The 18,606-nt window shown below is 49.8% G+C and overlaps 7 protein-coding genes across 10 annotated transcripts; 4 read left to right on the top strand and 3 right to left on the bottom strand.

The window, feature by feature from the left end:
* Positions 1-115: 115 nt before the first annotated feature.
* LOC122621763 (neither inactivation nor afterpotential protein G) lies at positions 116-2,308 on the bottom strand. The gene is made up of 6 exons (XM_043799740.1): positions 2,290-2,308; positions 2,103-2,237; positions 731-2,007; positions 466-677; positions 363-403; positions 116-225 (listed from the first exon to the last, which is right to left on the bottom strand). The coding sequence occupies exons 1-6, from the start codon at positions 2,306-2,308 to the stop codon at positions 116-118; spliced, it is 1,794 nt and encodes a 597-aa protein (XP_043655675.1).
* Positions 2,309-2,761: 453 nt separating this feature from the next.
* LOC122619120 (zinc finger FYVE domain-containing protein 26 homolog) lies at positions 2,762-10,731 on the top strand. 2 transcript variants are annotated; one of them, XM_043795855.1, is made up of 9 exons: positions 2,762-3,181; positions 3,240-5,027; positions 5,086-6,364; positions 6,422-7,404; positions 7,442-8,158; positions 8,216-8,474; positions 8,530-9,599; positions 9,661-9,788; positions 9,861-10,731. In XM_043795855.1, the coding sequence occupies exons 1-9, from the start codon at positions 3,107-3,109 to the stop codon at positions 10,288-10,290; spliced, it is 6,729 nt and encodes a 2,242-aa protein (XP_043651790.1). In that variant the 5' UTR covers positions 2,762-3,106; the 3' UTR covers positions 10,291-10,731. The 2 variants fall into 2 exon arrangements, with proteins under 2 accessions (XP_043651790.1, XP_043651789.1); XM_043795854.1 differs by having other exon boundaries at positions 6,422-7,410; positions 7,448-8,158.
* Positions 10,732-10,799: 68 nt separating this feature from the next.
* On the top strand, positions 10,800-11,530 carry LOC122619122 (D-aminoacyl-tRNA deacylase). Of its 3 annotated transcripts, none has more exons than XM_043795857.1 (4): positions 10,800-10,884; positions 10,940-11,030; positions 11,099-11,331; positions 11,387-11,530. In XM_043795857.1, the coding sequence occupies exons 1-4, from the start codon at positions 10,842-10,844 to the stop codon at positions 11,494-11,496; spliced, it is 477 nt and encodes a 158-aa protein (XP_043651792.1). In that variant the 5' UTR covers positions 10,800-10,841; the 3' UTR covers positions 11,497-11,530. The 3 variants fall into 3 exon arrangements, with proteins under 3 accessions (XP_043651792.1, XP_043651793.1, XP_043651794.1); XM_043795858.1 differs by having other exon boundaries at positions 10,940-11,034; XM_043795859.1 differs by lacking the exon at positions 11,387-11,530 and having other exon boundaries at positions 10,940-11,034; positions 11,099-11,223.
* On the bottom strand, positions 11,527-12,339 carry LOC122619121 (probable ribosome biogenesis protein RLP24). The gene is made up of 2 exons (XM_043795856.1): positions 12,169-12,339; positions 11,527-12,098 (listed from the first exon to the last, which is right to left on the bottom strand). The coding sequence occupies exons 1-2, from the start codon at positions 12,247-12,249 to the stop codon at positions 11,604-11,606; spliced, it is 576 nt and encodes a 191-aa protein (XP_043651791.1). The 5' UTR covers positions 12,250-12,339; the 3' UTR covers positions 11,527-11,603.
* Positions 12,340-12,542: 203 nt separating this feature from the next.
* Positions 12,543-14,314, top strand: LOC122620540 (apyrase). The gene is made up of 2 exons (XM_043798047.1): positions 12,543-13,711; positions 13,766-14,314. Exons 1-2 carry the CDS (start codon positions 12,753-12,755, stop codon positions 14,061-14,063), a joined length of 1,257 nt encoding a protein of 418 aa, XP_043653982.1. The 5' UTR covers positions 12,543-12,752; the 3' UTR covers positions 14,064-14,314.
* LOC122620538 (exonuclease 3'-5' domain-containing protein 2) lies at positions 14,249-16,550 on the bottom strand. Its single transcript, XM_043798044.1, has 3 exons — positions 16,188-16,550; positions 15,004-16,131; positions 14,249-14,734 (listed from the first exon to the last, which is right to left on the bottom strand). Exons 1-3 carry the CDS (start codon positions 16,400-16,402, stop codon positions 14,326-14,328), a joined length of 1,752 nt encoding a protein of 583 aa, XP_043653979.1. The 5' UTR covers positions 16,403-16,550; the 3' UTR covers positions 14,249-14,325.
* An 83-nt stretch (positions 16,551-16,633) lies between these two features.
* On the top strand, positions 16,634-18,514 carry LOC122620541 (solute carrier family 35 member G1). Its single transcript, XM_043798048.1, has 2 exons — positions 16,634-16,907; positions 16,978-18,514. The coding sequence occupies exon 2, from the start codon at positions 17,029-17,031 to the stop codon at positions 18,070-18,072; it is 1,044 nt and encodes a 347-aa protein (XP_043653983.1). The 5' UTR covers positions 16,634-16,907; positions 16,978-17,028; the 3' UTR covers positions 18,073-18,514.
* Positions 18,515-18,606: the final 92 nt, after the last annotated feature.

Raw genomic sequence — 18,606 nt, 5'->3', positions numbered from 1 at the left:
TCTTTAAACAAGTTCTTAACTACTTTGATAATGTAAATTGTAAACTCCTGATTTCGCTCAGTGCGGTTGTCCCTCAACTTGAACGCATTAGCATCAATCTCCCAGAGAATTTCATTCATTTGAAATCGCCGGCCTGCAGTTCGCTCTTCAGAATCCAAGAGGCGGCTCTCAACGCGATGGCCACCACCACCGAGTTGGGGTTTCCTGAGATCGGACGGGGCAGGACTTGGAGAAACATTCCAAAAAAGTAATTATTATTTATTTATTTACAGCTTAGACAATTTGTATGTGAATAACTAAGTTTGAATACTTGTGAATTTGGAATTGTGAGTTCAAATGAAGTGTAAATAATTAGGACTTACCACTCGCATCCACCACCCGCACATTGGATACCCCTTGTAACCTGCGAACGAAATGTTTTATTTTATCAACACTTACATTTATCTGCAATCGGAAATACTTTACCTTAACTGCGAGTCCACGACGCTGCCGAGGGCGCATGTGCCAGCCGGATGATGGGACCCCAAGCCAACGTGCCGCATCAGACACTCCAGGTAGTGATCCGATGGACGGTTGTCGAAGAAATCCCGCTCGAAGGGACCGAAGTTCGAGCACTCCTGCACGCGCGGCCAATGGATGCGGGGATGCAGTGGAGCAAAGGCGGTCGAGTTGACCAACTGAAATGGAACTTTACTTAACATCGGGCTCTAAGAAATATTTAATAACTTACCTCGACCGCAGTTCGAATGGCGGAAATGGTGCAGGCCACATCCTCTTCGCTGCTGAGATAGTTTGGATCTATCAGAGGATTCCTCCGCATGTGCCGGTTAAGGAGTCCCACAGATCCGCGTGACTTTGGCTGCAGGCAGCTGGAAATGACCACGAATCCCTCCTGGGAGGCATTGTAATAGCGTGGAAATAGCGCCCGGAATGCTGAACCCTTGAAATTTGATATCGACATCAGAGCAGACTCGTCGATGGCGCCGGCTCCGAAGAAGGTTATGCCGTAGGGCTGTGACTCCGATCCTCCATAACTGGCCACATTTCCCAGCACTCCAAAGTTTCCCAAGGGTCCCGAGCCCGAGCTGAGATAGTTAATCAAGGTCATGGGATTCAAGAGAGTATTCTGGTTAAGTGATGGCCCAGTGACTCCCGTCGATACAAAAAGTGGTAGATTGAAGTGATCGTGCAGGTTTTGGCCCACCAAAGGCAAACTATGCTGAACGGGAATACCCATTTTGTTCAGAGCGGATACGTCTCCGATTCCAGAAGCCATCAGGAGCTGCGGAGTTTGGTAAGCTCCAGCGCAGAGGATTAACTCTCTTCTAATCTCGATGCTGAATTCTTTCTCCCTGTTCTCCTCGTCCTTAATCCCCACGAGAATCGAGGTGGCTTGGAGGAACGGGCTTGGGGAAAGTTGTATCCGTTTCACCAAAGCATCGGGCAGCAGTCGCAGATTGGAGTGATGGATCACCGGGTTAAGGAACTGCTGTACCACTGAATGACGCATGCCATTCCTTATGTTATACGAAGAGCGTCGAAAGATCCAATCCTTGTGGGCAAACTGCGCCTGCGCTTCGTCCAATGCTTCAGTTAATTTGGAGTAGCGACGGGGTATTTCAAACATTTCTGGGCTCTTGGGCTTGGCGGCGGACATAAAGGATCTCATTTGGGCCCAGCTCCAATCGCTAAGATTGTGAAGATCCCGCCAGGAATCAAAATCCGGTCCATGACCATCGAAGTGCAGCATGTAGTTCAGATTGGCGGATCCACCCAGTCCTTTGCCTCTCGGGAGGCACTGCCTTTGTTCGATTAAACCTTTGGAGGAGTGTTTCTGTGGCACAGAAAGGAAGGACCAGTCATTAATGCCTTTCTGCTGAAAGGTGGTCAGCAAGGGAATCCGACTTAGGAGGCCAAACTGACCACCGGCCTCGATGAGCAGAACACTCCCATTGCTGTTCCTGGCCAGCAGCGATGTGAGTGTGCTTCCTCCCGTTCCAGCACCCACTGCATGTGAAGTAAATAGTGGTATCAGTACACAATTTATGCCAAATAAATAATGATTTAGTAATGTAACCTCTCTATCCACATCAAGCACTTACCAATCACATAGTCGAAAGCAAAGTGTCGCTCCTCAGGTGCCAAGACATTGGGTACGGAGTTCTTCAGCAGAGTGCCGGCCAGGACAACGATGACGGAGAGAAATCCTATTACAATCCCCGCCAAAACCAGGATCTCTGCAAAAACAAACCCTCAAGATGCAGTTTCTAACAATACTTGGAGGCTTACTATGGAATTTCAGGCCCATGCTGTTCTCCGTGATGACGAAATCTAACTAGTTAGAATGCGAGAACCGACTGCCGTGGACTTGGTCTAATCCAATTAAAGCCTTCAGGGGGTGAGATTTGGTTGGGCGCCAAATTTGAATACAGTGCACATCGGTTAGAGATGAACTTTTGGCGAAAGCTGGTCGCTAATGATGCGTCACATTGAATGGCTAGAAAAAATGTATTTATAAATTGATGGGATTGCTAAATTACTTAAACTCGTTGATTTTAGCTGGATTTTGTTCGTTACATATAACAACATCAAATGCCTAGCTCTTCCTGCTATTTTACAGAATACGTTATATAAATTCATTTAAATTAAAGCCTTGTCTGCAATATGCTTTTCCCCACCAGCTTTTCTAGCGCTTTTCGCGCCAGATCTAGCCAACTGCACTTCGATTTTCGGAATGCTATCGATTTGTTCTCATCACTGGCCAGGCAACCGTAAGCCTCCTAAATTCATTGTTTTTGCATTCGGCTGCTCCGAAGATCGACGGAGTCGGATTATTCGATCGACTCCAAGCTCTGCGAAGTAATATGCAGGCCTCCCTTATCAGTTGCCAGTGGAAGCCTGAAGCCAGAACAGCTGCTAGTCGGTCAGCAGTGGAAACAAAAGGCGAGCTGTAACAATAGATCCAGATAATCAGCAGTGGAAGATCACTCGGCGAAGAGACCCAATTCAGAACAGAGAACTTCGAACAATGAACTAGCATCAGTACCAGCAGAACAGCAGAGCTCACAAGAAAGTTGCACTCCCGAGGAGCCACAGGTGTCTCGCAATGGACGACCAGCAGGAGGAGAATATGCAGCAGCTTTTAAATTTGTTGCCCAAGGATCAGCGGCAGGTCTTTGAGGTGAGCTGAGAAAACCAACTGACACACATTAACCTACTTTAATATGAACTTTTTACAGATCTTCATACAGTGGTTGCACGGCAAATCATCCGGGCCCATTCAATCCCACCAGAACGCCCTGCTAACTGTGCTCCAGGCGTCGCCCTATCCCGCCCTGCAACTGCTGCAGTTGCTCCACGAACGGTCCAAGCTGCACATTGGCCAAATAATTTCCACCTTGCTTCGTCAGCTGCTAGATGGCGATGTTTCATCGCCGCGTTCTCTTTGTGTGCTGGCCAATTTTCCGGCGAGCGTTTTGGAGGCGGCTACACTTCGTCAGAAGTTGATGACTCGCCTTGTGGTTGATTCCGTAACCAGTGAGCACTTAATGCTGGCAATGTTGTCACGCAGCGATGGACAACTTCTGGATGATCTGCTGAAAGAGCAGCAACTGGCCATGCGGAAGCAGTGTACTGAGGCGGCGCCCACTAAGCTTTTGGTCTTGTGGCTAGCTCTCAACCAAAGGGAGCACTTTGTAGCCAGCGTGTGCCAACATCTCAAGGATTTTCAGTGCTTCCAGGATGCCACTTTGAGGAACAACCTGCTTATCCTGCGACTCGCCAATGAGTTTGCTCTGGGCCCGCAAACTTTAGACGAACTTGGATGCCTGGAAAAGTTCCTATCGGAATTTGATGTCAGCGCTGTTCCTGAGGAATTACAGGAAGTTCACCGGTTTTTCTACGCTGACTATCAACGCTTGTCGACTTTGCTCAATTTCCTGCGCCCGCGGGAGGTAAGCAAAACGCTAAGAGTAGATGCCCTTCTGCGGGCGCCGGGCGTGCTGCCCTTGATCCATGAAAATGGTATTACTTTCGAGCACCAAGAGCTGCAGCGTTTACTGGAGGATACCTACAAATGGCAGCAGCTAACCCCTGCACTAAAGTGTCACCACCAGCAGGAGGTAGAGATTCTGAGCTACTACACCGCTCTCTGTCACGTGTACAATGTGGTCCTCGACCAGGGCGAACAAACGACGAAGACCAAGCTGGTACAGCTCTCCATGCAGTTACGGCAACTGCATCAGCTGGGCGCCTTGTGCTCCCTGCTAGAGGACATCTTCCTATTGGTTTTTCTTCGTTGGGAACAGCTTGAACCGAACACTCAAAGGAAAAGAGAAGATGACGAGAATGACGAGGAAGATGATGAACAGTACGTCGATGATGACGTTGCCTCGACACCGCGTCCAACCGCTGTTCACAGCCAGCGCACCCGCTATGGATTCATCTGCCGATCGGCCCAGTTGCAGGCACTTTTTACCTTTCTTAAGGCGTTTGTCACCAAAAAGCTTCATTCACAAGACTACAAGTGCGCCCCGGAGCATCAAGGTAGATTTCAGCGCCTGGTGGATGCCATTAGCGAAGCTTTGTGGAAGCTGGGAGTTTTGCAAAAGATCGAGCAGTCCCTGCTCAAGTCGGCGCCATCGATCAGCTGCCTGCTAGAGCCTGATCAGCTGCTCCAGTTGGTTCAACTCCATAGCACAGCCAAGGAGAAGGCCTCCAGCGACGACGAAAGCCGGGAACGTAGCAACCACGCATCCAGCCTTAACCGGAGAAAGGCTCGAAAGCAGCGCCGGGCGGTCAGCTTTAGTGGAGGGGTAGCTGGCAAAGCATCCGTGGATGGTGGCCTCACCATGGAGCAGCTGCGGGCACGGGCACAGTTACTTAGTGGCAGTGGCAGCAGGAAACATTCTTGTGCTACCTCACCATGTGAGCGGTCCATCATCCCCAAAATGCTGAGCACGCCCGAACAATTGGCCATCATGGCACTGGCACTGAAGAATTTTAACGATGTCAAGCAGATCATTGAGGTAACCACCAATCAACCATACCATTTCTGTACAGTAACGAAATTTAATATTTTTTTAGACTTTTCATCTGGAGCAGAGCCAATTAAACCGTGAACTGCATTTCATGGAACAGCAGCAGCTTGTGAAGCAGAAGCTGTCTGCCATCTACGCAAACTACCAGATTTTAGAGGGGCAGCAGTCCAACTCTGGGGAGACCACGGTGGAGCAAATCAAGGGCGTGGCAGCCAAGGGTTTTGAGTTGTCCAAGATCATCAGCGTTGTGGACAACTTTGCGCAGGCTCAGCGTCTTCAGCAAAGCCCAGAGCTAAAAGCGCTCATCCAGCGACACAATTCAAGCGCACAACAGGGGTTCCTACAGCAGTTCGAGGAGCGCAATCTGAACGCCCTTATCATTTGCGATCTTATTGTGAACCTGGGCTTCAATCGGGAAATCACAAGCAACCTGTTATTGGTCATTCGACGCCAACAGCAGCAGAAGAAGGGCAGCGATGAGGCGTCTAGCTCGTCTGGTTCGTCCGAGCTCGGAGCCATGAATCTCCTGCAGAATCTCTGTGAGTGCATGCGTTTGCTTGAGCGATCTGGTCAGCAGGCTGCGCTGAATGAGTTGCTCTCTCTAAAGAGTTATCCACTAAGGCCGGCAGTCTTGGCTCTACAACTCCAACGGGAGGCTGCTTTCCAAACGCTCTACCAAAAGGAGCCATCCGAATATTCGCATGGACAGGAGCTGCGCTCCAACGCCAGTCAATTCCAACAGCTGCGTTCGCGCCACAACTACTACGCCCGCTTCTGCACCTATGTCCAACAACTAGCCCGCCTCTTGCAGCTCAGGGATCCCAACCTGGAGTATCACACTACCCAGCTGCTTCGCAACGATCCCTACGAAGTTATTGGCGAACTGATCTACGAGTGTGGCATAACTCCCTTGGAGATCGAGGCAAGTGTTTCGGCACTACACCTTAATCTCGTTCACGTGATTGCTCTAAACATTTGCCCCCAACTGAGCGAGGAACCCACAAAGCGATTACCACGCGTTGTGGCTCCGCAAAAGCAGGAATCTATTCACAACTATATTTCGCAACACAATCAGTTGTTGGCTCAAGTATTGCTGGCCATACAGCTAGGCAGTCTTCCCGATGCTGATGCGGGACTAAACTTCTCTTTTCTGGGGCAAGTGGTTCATCTGCCTGAGGTGGAGGTTTTGGCATCCATGCACGACGGAAACCGTGTGCTGGCCGCATTGAACGCATATAAGCTGGAAAGTGCACATCTCGACCAGTTGGTGACGGATCAGGAACAACTATTGCAGATTCTTCTTCTTGGAATAGGTGGACAAACAGGTAGATATAACCAAAGTTTATTCTCTTTCCACCGCTTTAAGCTATCGTTTCTTTTAGATTCCCCAAAGCAGCTTAAGTCACGGATTGACCAACTTATTGAGAAGCAAATCGAAAAGGATCCGCGAAATATACATCTCGTGGTCCACATGGGCAATCTCGGACTGCGAGCACAGCTGCTCAAGGAGCACTTCACGCGCATACCCAGCAGTCAGCAGGCCAAAGAGCTAATAGAACGAACTCTGCAGTACCGCTCGGCAGCTGAGGCAATCGCCCCCGCCCTGCGCAGTGAACTGGAGCACACGCTGTCAGACATCACCATATACGCCAGAGTGTCGGCTCTGCTCAAATTCGAGAGCTGGCCGCAGGCCTATGACTTTGGACGTCAGACGCCGAATGTGATCTTCGAGCAGTTGCTGCAGAGACGGCGATTTGGCCTCTGTTTGGAGTGGAGTCGGGTGGTATTCCTTGCTGGATCCGCTGGACAGCAACGGGTGTGCTTGCTCACCCTGTTGGATGCTCTTTTGGAACTGAGGGATGGCGAGGAGCTGGATGAGTCCCTTCTGGGCATTGTGGAGATGTTTCCACCAAACCCATTGGTGAATTTCCTGGATACACACAAGGATAAGTTTAGGTCGCTGCCGCTTCTGCAGTGGGTAATTGACTACCTGCAAGGTCACGCCCGTGATCCGCGTCTCTACAGAAACTATCAGCTATCCCTTGAGTTCCTACGACAAATGGATACCACCGAGCGGTCGCAGTTTTGGAAATTACTCCGTCATCCCTTGCTCATCGTAGAGCAGTTGGTGATGAATGCTCGCTTTGAATTGCTGGGAAAGCTACTAGATGCGGCGCGTTCCAAGTTGCTGAAGGAGAGACCATTAGGTCCATGTCCGTACTGTTTTGAAAAAACAGGCCATGTCTACGATGTGCAGTCTAGTGCAGGTTCAGGAAGCGGAGCAGGAGAAACACCCGCAAAGTTACGATTTCAACTGGGACAAACAACATCGGAGGCTTTTATTCTGCTGAACTTTAACTCCTACCAGCAGGATCACTTCCTGGCCCACAAAGTGATCCTACCAGCAGGATCACTTTGTGGGCCAGGATTGCTTGGACCTGTTACTGCGAATTTATGCCAGCAAAGCTCTGGACTACCATGTGGCAAATGTGCGTGCTGCTTCCGAGCCGAGTTCGCTGGGCACAGATGTGCATAACTCGCTGGACTCACTATGTGGTGCGTTCGTGATGCCCAAGCAAGCACCCAACCGGCAGCAGTGGACGCGCGACGAGGAGGCCAGCCACTGCATGTGCTGCCGGCGAGCAGCCTTCACTATGTTGATGCGACGACATCACTGTCGTAGGTGTGGGCGGGTGGTGTGCTATGCCTGCTCCACCCATCGAATACGCATCCCAGAGCTTTACGACGAGCTGGAGGTGCGCATCTGCAACGATTGTGCGAGCAGCACGGCTGCCAAGGATCAAGGAGATGGCACTTCTAGTGAGCGAAGTGCTACCTCGGGACTAGGATCAAAGTCTTCTGGACGGAGTGATTCCTGTAAATGGCAGCTAAGTGGGATTATTACACACGATAAACTGCTGCGCGAGGAGTTCTCCTATGAACACGCTCCCAGTGTGGCCCTCAGTTTGTCCATACTTCGCAATCATGTCGAGCAGCGCAGCTGCGTTGATTTGCTGCTCTTCCACTGTCGCAAACTGGAAAAGCTAATCGTGCCCAATCCAGAGGTGGACTACGGCTTGGTGGCCAAGATGATAAACTGTCTGGCTTTCGCCGCAAAGGTTGGTTGTCCTTCTATAACTAAAGAAGTTGTAATTATATTGTTTCACATACGCTAGGTTCGTGGCGCACCAGGAGAGCTGGAAAACATTCGTGAGCACTCGGAAATTATTATGGCAGTGGTGCAGCAGGGCTGTGAGTCGCTGATCCCAACTGGACCACTCAACAACCACAATCTGCGCAAGCTCGCAGACGCTTTGGTGGAAGCGGAGCACTGGACTCTAGCTCTGGAGGTGCATCTGAAGTGTGGTTTCGCCACCACCGGCGTAATGGCGGCCCACGGCCTGGCCTGCCTTCGTGCCGGTTGCTATGATGCAGGTAAAATCATGCCATTACCGTCCTTAGACCCCAAATAATCGAAACTCTTTTTTAGCCCGCGAAAAGTTTGCTCACTGCATGACTCGCCTCTCAAGTGAGCAACTAAACAGCAGCATCTGTAAGAACATGTTTGGAGTAGCTTCGGCGGAGGCAGTGCTCTTGCCCAGAAAGCGGCCACAGCGCGGTCCAGCACTTCTCCAGGAAATCCTACAGCTGATAGCCGCCATTCCTCAGGTTCAGCCTCAACCGGAGACCCTTCACCGAGCCTCGCTTATTCGCAGTTCCAATTCTTCGCTGGTCTCACTTTTCACACGACGTCGGGAGCCCTACGTTCAGCAACGTCCGCTCCAGGAACCGGCTTTAAACATCATGAACGCGTTGGCAGGACTGAAGAACTTATCCAAGGGCCACTACGGTGGCCAAATGCCAGTTAGCGAGGAAAGTCGCCGGCAGGAGCGCGGCTTTGAGGAATCACTGCACTATGTGCTTACCTATGGCAGTAACGGCGATATTCTCACCTTTCTGATGCGTCGGGAAGAGCTGCGGGCAGCACTTCGCTACTGGCAGCACCAGCAGTTGGACGCGGATCTCTTCATCCATCACATTTTCTACCCGCAATTGGCCGACGGCGGTCTAACCGTCTTGATGGACGAACTGCAACAGCTCGACGATGCTCAATTCACTGCTTGGCGCCTGCCGTTGCTGCAGACCTGTCGCCATCTGGAGCAGCAGCAGCAACTCAGTTCGCTATACCAATTGCAGCTGCTGCTAAAGGATCCCATTCGGGCCAGCATGACATGTGTGAAGTTCTACGCCCTACAGTGCGAGAACTTTCAGAAACTGCATGCCAACGCCCAGCACTTGCTCGCGGCCCTCAGACATCTTCAGGGAGAGCTGGATATGTCGGAGTGGGAGCACCTACAACGACAACAGGGTCGCAGAAACAGTGTAAGTAGCACAGCGAGCGTTCGAGGTGCCTGCTTTGCCATGCAAATGGATGCAAGGGCGCTTAATGGTCACATCAATACCATCCGCCGGCAGCTGGAGGTGGCAAAGTTCTTGGACAAGTGTGAGCGAGAACAAGCTCAAGAAGAGCCACTGAAAACTATACAAACTCTTAAGCAGGTACTGTCGTGAATTAAGCTTATTCTTTCTTTTACGAATACTAAAATTTCCCTTCACAAAGATTCGACTAGAGTCCAGTCGAGGAACACTGCCGACTCTGTTTGAAGGCGCTGCAGATCGTATACAAATTTGCATTCTGATCCTAATGTGCGGCAAGAACATAGACGAAGGTTTTGGCCTAGCTTACGGGTAAGCATATTGATAGGAAAATATGTGACCACAATCCAAGTTGAAATTCTTTTAATTTTCCCAAATACTTAGCATCATGCAGGACTACAAGCTGGCTGCAATAAAGGTGTTTGGAGCCACTGCTAAGTACCTGTCAAGAAATCAGCGCTTGGGTGAGGTAGAGCGCCTGCTGGACTGCATAGGAAGCAACAACGGCGGAGGCATTTCCACGGAGTCCGACGAAATACTCTCGATTGCCATAAATGCTGCAGTGCACAGCAGTGCTCCAGAGACCAAGCAGATGCTGGACCGGTTGATCAAACGCATCGGCAGCGTTGAGCTGCGGGTCTCCTCCTACATCTACATTGGGCAGCTTAAGTCCGCCTATCTGCTGGCCAACAAGCACGAGCGATTGGCGGATATCCGGCGAATCCTGCGGCAGGCCGAGCTTACCGGCCAGGTTCACATCAAAAAACTGTGCGAGATGAAGCTCCAGCTTAGCGCCACGCCAACGTCTCTGTGATATCCTAACCCCTGAGCAATAACATATTATTAACCCCTTGTTTTTGGGATTCACTAGCTGTGATAAATACCAAATGATGAATTCCTATCTTTGAAACATTCTTCATTCTAAAAGACCTTTACATATCCAAGCGAATTCAAGCTCAATTTAATTGAGTATCAGATGTACATATATTATTTGGAATTAGAAATCATCATTTGAGTATGCACCTAGTGAGGACCAAAGTTGTTTTGTAACTGGTCTAGCATAGATAATTTGTTTTTAGAATTTAACATATATGTAGATCAATTTTAATCTTTCCAAAGGGCCAGCAAGTATTCCACCCTACAGCTCAAAAAGACTCTCCCAGCAAGTAACCAAATTATATTATTGATTGTACTGTATTTTATATTTATTATGTTATTTTTTATATTATACTGTTATATGTTTATTACCCAGAAACACGCGCGCTATATTTGAATTCTTTGGGCGGCTATCAACACTGCGCGTGAAAAATTTACCAGCACTGCGATATACCGAAATAAGTTGTAAATAAATATAAAAATCAAGCCATGCGGGCGGTTATACAAAGGGTTAAGGCGGCCAAAGTGACGGGTATGCAGGATCAAGTAGTTTCCATATTTGATATAGACATATACTGCTACCCTAGTGCTGGATGAGCTGGTGTCCTCCATTGGACCAGGTCTGTGCGTCCTGGTGGGGATCAAGGCCAGCGATACCGCCAAGGATGTTGAGTATCTGTAGGTAAATTCCACTCTGGTGATAACCATCCTAGTTCTAGACCACCTAACACCGCTCACCATTTAAGTGTCCGGAAAATCTTGGCACTCCGTTTGTTCGAAGAGGAGGGCAAGCGTTGGCAAAAGTCCGTCAAAGATCTGAACCTGGAACTGCTGTGCGTCTCGCAGTTTACACTGTATCATCGCCTTAAGGGCAACAAACCAGACTTCTCGGCTGCCATGAAGGGCGAGGAGGCGCAGGAGTTGTACAATCACTTCTTGGATCGACTGGGTCAATCCTACGACAGCAGCAAGATTAAAGGTGGGTTATGGAAACAATCCAGCTGGTCATATGCTAATCCCACTCACTCTAACAGATGGCAAGTTCGGAGCATACATGCAGGTGCATATAGAAAACGATGGACCCGTGACCATTAATTTGGAGTCACCCGAGCAAAAGGATGCCGACAGGGAAGTGGACAAGTGATTCGCAAATATACAAAGACCATAGACAACATTTATGTACCACGGGGTTTTTATTTAGTGTATTATTTAGCAGCAACTTAAACCTAGAAAAAATCAGCGTACTCGTCCTTAGGCTTCTAACATCTCCAGATCCTCGATACCCAGTCCCTCCTCGAGCTTCTTCTCGAGTTCGCGTGCATCCACATAGGTGATCTTCTCTTCGGGCAGATCCTCCTCCATGAGGGCGGCCTCTTCCGCCGCCTCCTTGGCACGTCGTTCCTTGAGGCCGGCGGCTGGAGAGCGAATCAGGGACATGTTGCGCTGCACATCCTTGACGTCCATCTGTATCTCGATCTGGCGACCCTTGCGCAGACGCTCCATGACGAAGTGGCTGGTGCGTTTCTCCTTGATCTCCGTCACCCGCTTGATTGCCTCCAGAGCCCTCTGCCAGGTCTCGCGGCTGTATTTGATGGGCACGTTGCGGCGCTTCTCGAACTCGAAACTGGGATCGATGGCCAGCTCCTTGCCGGCGGCTTTGCGGTGCGCCTTCGTCCATCCAACCTTGCGGGGATTCTTCTTCCGCTTAAAGGCCTTGTGGCACTTGCCTCGACAGAATTTGAAGATCTACGACGGAAAAAGGTGAAACAATATAAACATTGGAGCACATGTAAACAGGACAGTTAATCGTTCCTACCTTGCAGTCATTTCGCACAAAATTCACCCCGTGGCCTGGGTATATCTTGCTGGAGCAAAAGAAGCACGTTTCAATGCGCATTTTCGCAAATTACGACGAATAATTTGCGAAAAAAACAAAAGCGCAAGCAGCAAGCACGTGTGCTGCTGAAGAAGAAGAGAGATGAAAATATATCGCTAGCCAGCAGTGTGACCAGGGGGTCATTACTTATCGATAACGATAGACAAATTTGAAAATAGCTAGAAGTAGCCAAGAACTTTATTATCTAGGATTCATAACAAGAAGTACTGATTAGTTGGTTTGAAATATGAAAATTAGTCACGATCTGCTTTGAAATTAAATTATTTCAATTTAAATTAACTTCGGTCTTTGTCAAAATTATGTCTTTCCCAATATGTTTATATTAATTTAAATCGCTTCGATGCACCTATTTTCCGCTAGCATCGTATCCAGTTCGCATCAGCTGTTGCGCCAGCTGACCGCCCGCTGCTGCGCTGGTCACACCGCCAGCATCCAAACAAACCGAGCGGACCCAGAAAATCGGACACATCACCGAGAACGAGATCTTGCTGACGTGCGACCAGATGCAGAGCCCTGCCTTCGCGTACCGGGAACACGCAGAACACTCGCCGCGCGCCATGTACATGCGCGACTGGCGGTCGGCCCTGCGGACGCCCACGTACCGGATCGGGAATCGGACGGTGCGCTTCAACTATCACTTCGCCCTGCTGATCGTTTGCGCCGTCGTACTCGTCCTGCTCTTCTACTTTGCGCGCCAGGGATCGCACTCCTCCTCCGACGGCTACTGGCTGCGACGGAGCCTTACAGGTGCCCGAAGTCTGGACATTGATGCGGTGGTGCATGCCTACAATGCCACATACCCGCTCACACCGCCCATGGTGCTGCGTGGCGGTGTCATAAACTACCGGATAGCCATGATTGCCGACCTGGACACAAACTCCAAGGTGACCAAGGGCGATGGGAGCAGTGTGTGGCGTAGCTACCTGAAAAAGGGCTACCTCACCTACACGATGGCCAGGTCGGAGATCCAGATTAGCTGGGACGACGGCGCGCCTACAGCCCTGGAATCTGCATTTGCCCTTAAAGGGCGCGGAATGGAGCTATCTGAGCTGGTTACCTTCAACGGGCGCCTACTCAGCTTCGACGACCGCACGGGTTTGGTGTACGAGATTGTAAATGACAAGCCCATTCCTTGGGTGATCCTGCTGGATGGAGACGGACACAGTGCCAAGGGCTTCAAGGCCGAATGGGCCACAGTTAAACAGCAAACTCTATATGTGGGCTCCATGGGCAAGGAGTGGACGACAAGTGCGGGCGATTTCGAGAACAACAATCCCATGTACGTAAAGGCTATAACTCCGTCCGGAGAGGTGCGGTCGCTGAACTGGGTGGACAACTTCAAGCAGTTGCGCCTGCAGTCGATGCAAATATCCTGGCCGGGCTACATGATCCACGAGAGTGGAACCTGGTCAGAGGGAAGACACCGCTGGTTTTTCCTGCCTAGGCGATGTTCTAAAGAGAAGTAGGTATGCGTGTCAGCCTTTAAATCCCTCACTAATCTATTAATTTTTTAAAGATACAACGAAACCAAGGACGAGTACATGGGCTGCAATGTCCTGGTCTCGGCCGACGAAAGCTTTACCAACGTAGAGACTGTACGACTCGACAGTGAAAACACAACGCCCACGCACGGCTTCTCCAGTTTTAAGTTCTTGCCCGGCACCGATGACTCAATAATCGTGGCTCTGAAGTCGGAGGAGCTGAATGGCAAGACGGCCACCTTCATCACAGCCTTCGACATTACGGGCAAGACGCTGCTGCCTGAGATGCGGATCGAAACGGATTACAAGTATGAGGGATTCGAGTTTATTTAGCTCGCCATTCCACGCCACCACACTCCACTCTGCTTCGATCCAGGTGCTTCAGTTTTAAGCGTGTACATAATGTATTATTGTCCCATACGGTAAGCTTTATATTTATAGTCACCTAGGTTAGTCCAGAGATGCTCATCTGCCTCATGAACCGTGACTCCTTGTCCTGTCTTGTACCATAGCACAAATCAAATTTTAGTTTATTTTTATTGAAATTGAAATATAAAACGTACAAAGCCGGTGGCAAACTCAGAGACGTCCTGCGTCATATTTCTTTAACCTTTGCATCCAAACCGGCCACTAGAAGATCGGCTTTATCGACGCGTCCTTCGCTGGCGCGAACCTCCAGTCGATCGGCGTTGTGGTTGACGTTCCAGAGTTCGGGCAAAAAGCGCGGTTGCATGGTGTGCAGAAAGTGCTCCCGCCACAAGCGCTCCAGCTCCACCAGGCCGCCGAAATTATCGCGATATTGCTGCACTACCCGCTCGCCATGCTGACAGTAGTCGGTGTTCTCAACACGGTATTCAACATTGGCTGCTTGCTGCAGGAGCTCTTCTGTGATGTCCGTTTGATCGGTGTAATAGTCTAGGAGGGTTTGCTGCATCTCGGCCTTCTTAGCAGCGGGTATTTTCGCGCCATGGTGAAGTAGGGCCTTGCCAGCGGATTGGACGCGTCTGAAAGTGAAGAAAAAACATTATCATCGACTCATTGAGAGCTATATGTATTATGATATGGGCACTTATTAGACTAATAATGTTCATTTCATTATCAGAAATGTTTTGGAAGTAAGGTGCTACAAAGGAGACAAAATATGTCTGGAAAGATCATTGATAAGGCATTATACATGCCTTTCAATACTCCAATTAGCTTAAATATGGTTGTGAACTTTTAACTGAGTTAAAAGGAAAGCTCTTATATTTACCCAAAAATGTTGAGTACTTACTTGAGCTGCGGATCATCGTGGAACTTGACGGATCCGTCTTCATGCTTAAAAGGAGCTTCGCACTGGTCGGCCAGTTTGCTACGAACCCGTAGATCCGAGATGTTGCTCAGCTGGTGGCAGGTGGGGCACAGAAGCAGCACATCGTGGGAGGTGTGAGATTTCATGACCAGCGGGAAGTGCTTCCTGTACTCCCGCGGTACTACGTTCTTCCGAATGTAGGCATCTCGGTCACCGCACACCACGCACTGGTTTTCCTTTGGAGTTTGGTAGTAGCGGCCCACATCTCCCACCGCTCGACCTGCTGGTTCAAAGTTAAGGCGCACTGTAAAGGGCTCTTCGCTTATAAGAGTGCCCAGATTTTGGCTGAGATACCAGGACGCCTTGCGCCTGTCAATGGTACACAGGAGTTCGCCGTCGGGCGCCTGCAGCAGGCAGTTGTCGTAGAAATCCTTGGTTCGGGTGGCCATTTGCCGGTATGGTTGCTTCTTGGACAGCCATTTATTGTTTTTCAATTGGGTGGAGCCCTTCGAATGAGTCACTCCACCGCCGGTCGTGCTGAGTGAGAACCCTTTCGTAAAGTCCACGTCGAGGAAGGGCTCGAATTTGTTGCGCAAGCTATGGTCGTCCAGTTGGACTCGTTGCCAGAAGTATTTTGGTTGCAGATCCCTGCACAGCTTCTGATAAATGGCTACCGCCATAAGTGCATCGTTGGCAGCATAGTCAAGCTGTTTTGGCTCCAAATTCTTGGCCTCCCAGTTGGAGCAGGCCAGGCGCCAGTGCTTGTCCAGTGTATAGTTCAGATGAGTTTTGGAAAGCTTTCCCAGTCCCTCGGGCTTGTGACCTGCCATTACGCAGAGGAAGCGCAGATCCAATGTGCTGGCCACACCCACTCCATAGTCATGAGAGAGTTTGACGGCATCCTCCTGGGGTGCCACACCCACTTTGATTACGGCATCGTCTTCAAGAAGGTCCCGCAGGTCCTTTGGTATTTGTTTCATATGGCACAGGCGAAATAAGGCGCATAGACCCCGATGGGAGCTCAATTGGAGCAAGGCCACTGGCCTGCGGCTGCCGCCCACGGTGATCCACTCGCAGTCGAATCCGAGGACTTTAAAAGCCTGGCAGTGACTAAAGAGCAGAATGTGAATTTCGACTGTTGTGAAATAAAAGTGCTTTCTACTCACTTCTTCAGTTCATTCAAAACCCATTGCGTGGCAGGATCCTGAACGGAGTTCACCACTTCTATGTGTCGCTGGGGCACCAGACTGCCGAGGGACCACACGCGACGCAGTGGACCCAGCAGCCTCTGCCTGTGCCGCACCAGGACGTATACCAAGCCCACTCCTGCGGCCAGAATCGCCCATTTTCTGTTGGTGGCGACTGCCGATTCCCGAGTCATTGTTTTCCTTTCGGAGTTCAGCAGCTGATTGACTGGCCTGCCAACTTAGCTTTTCTCAATTTGTTAAGGCGGCTAAAAAGTTGCTGGAATACTTGTAACAGTAATTTGAATGTGCTACGCCAAAATTAATTAAATAAGTATATTCAAATCTTTCAGATTCAACAAAATAGCTCAAACATTTTTCCAAACTTTCAAAAGTGAGTAAAATAAATCGAAAAAAACCGTTAGACCTGTATCACCATTTATAAGGGTGGCATTATTGGCTGCATTAAGGAAGTTCGGGCTGGCAACTCTGGTCCACAGGGTTTTCCGAAACCTCCGTTCGCGAAAAGATTTAAAATGTTTAATTAAACGCAGTCTGCGCGTGAAAACAATGAATAAAACTCAGTAAAACGGGCGGCGGGGAAACGATGTGCAAGTGAAAACTGCGGAAAAGGCGGCAGCAGAGAGCGACACAGCGCGTAAATAAGGAAGGCAGTCGAAAAAAATCGATTTTTCAGAGCAGGTGGGCCTCCGTTATACACCCCACAATCATACACACACTTGCACACATACTGATGCTGATCCATTTGCAGGATGCTGAAACTTTGAAGGAATTCAGAAACTGTAGAGAAGACACCCCCAGAATGCCGGAAAACCTGGAGCTGCAGCAGTTCCAGGAGGGCGCCCCGCCCCCAGATCCCGCCCCCCGTTGGCTGGAGCGCCTGCAGCGTCGATTGGGCGCCGACTGTCCCTACTTGGGCATCCTGCTGGCCACGCTCTCTTCGCTGTTTTTCTCCCTGTGCTCGGTGATTGTAAAGGGACTGGTGGACGTGAACCCCATGGAGCTGGCCTCGTTTCGATTCGTTGGTGTCCTGCTGCCGGCACTTCCCATCCTGATATACACCCGACAGCCGGTGTTTCCGGAGGGCAAACGGGTGATACTGCTGCTGCGCTGCTTCATGGGCACAACGGGTCTGATGCTCAGCTTCTATGCCTTCCGACACATGCCCCTGGCGGATGCAAGTGTCATCATCTTCTCCACGCCCGTTTTCGTGGCCATTTTTGCACGTGCTTTCCTCAAGGAGCCGTGCACGCTCTTCAATGTGCTGACCATCAACTTGACATTGGTCGGTGTGGTCCTGATCACGCGGCCACCCTTCGTATTCGGAGACACCGCCGAGAGTGAGGATGTTGCTGGGAAGACGTACGACATCTGGGGTCCTGTGGCCGCCATATCATCTACACTCTTCGGAGCCAATGTGTACATCCTGCTGCGGGCGCTCAAGAACCTGCACTTCTCCGTAATTATGACGAATTTCGGTACCATCGCTTTGGTCTACACGCTTATCGTTTGCGGATCCATTGGAGCTGTGTGCTGGCCCAGCTGCGGACGGGATCGCTGGCTGGTCGTTGTACTGGGCGTGTTCAGCTTCCTGGGCCAGATCCTGCTCACTCTATCCTTGCAGATCGAACAGGCCGGACCAGTGGCCATTGCTCGCTGCGCCGACATCGTCTTCGCCTTCATCTGGCAGATGCTCTTCTTCGGCGAAACTCCCACCGCGTACTCGCTGGTGGGTGCCGTGATGGTGATGGGATCCGTAGTTCTGACTGCGCTGAAAAAGTGGGCAGGTACCCTGCCACGCGAGTCGTCGCTGAGGAAGCGATTCAGGCTCATCCTGCTGGAATGAAGTGGTTATACAGTGATTTTAACTAAAGAAGTTCGCGGTTTCTCCCCCGTCTTGACATCGTTCTCACCCAATCCCGGCCAGCATCAGAGGCCGGCAAACAACCCAGTTCATTCATCGTAGACTCTACTTATATCAAGGCTCAGATCGTAGATTAATCAAAATATATAAGAAGGGACGCGTGATATCCTCTCCACTCATAAGTAAATACTCGTAGTGCGTGTTTAGTTTAGCCAATTTCGCCGATTTGTTGTTTTGTACATTGTTATACATGCTTAAAATACGATAATAAATACAACTTATGAGTAAAATAGAAACCAGTCATAATTTGAATTTCAACTTTGCGCTTTTTCCGCCGTTATCGGTTTCTACACTCTACGTACGTAGTACACACCAAATTCTAAATGATTATTTATATTTTTTGTTTAAATAATTATAAAAATGAAATGAAAGCACTTTCATCAAATTTCAAATCTACAGCAAGAAATTTTACATTACATTGTAAGTAATCAGCGACATGTAGAATGTAGACGGCGC

Source organism: Drosophila teissieri, chromosome 3R (genome assembly GCF_016746235.2).
Source record: "Drosophila teissieri strain GT53w chromosome 3R, Prin_Dtei_1.1, whole genome shotgun sequence".
Taxonomy (NCBI): Eukaryota; Metazoa; Arthropoda; class Insecta; order Diptera; family Drosophilidae; genus Drosophila; species Drosophila teissieri.
This window is presented reverse-complemented; position numbering and strand designations above follow the sequence as displayed.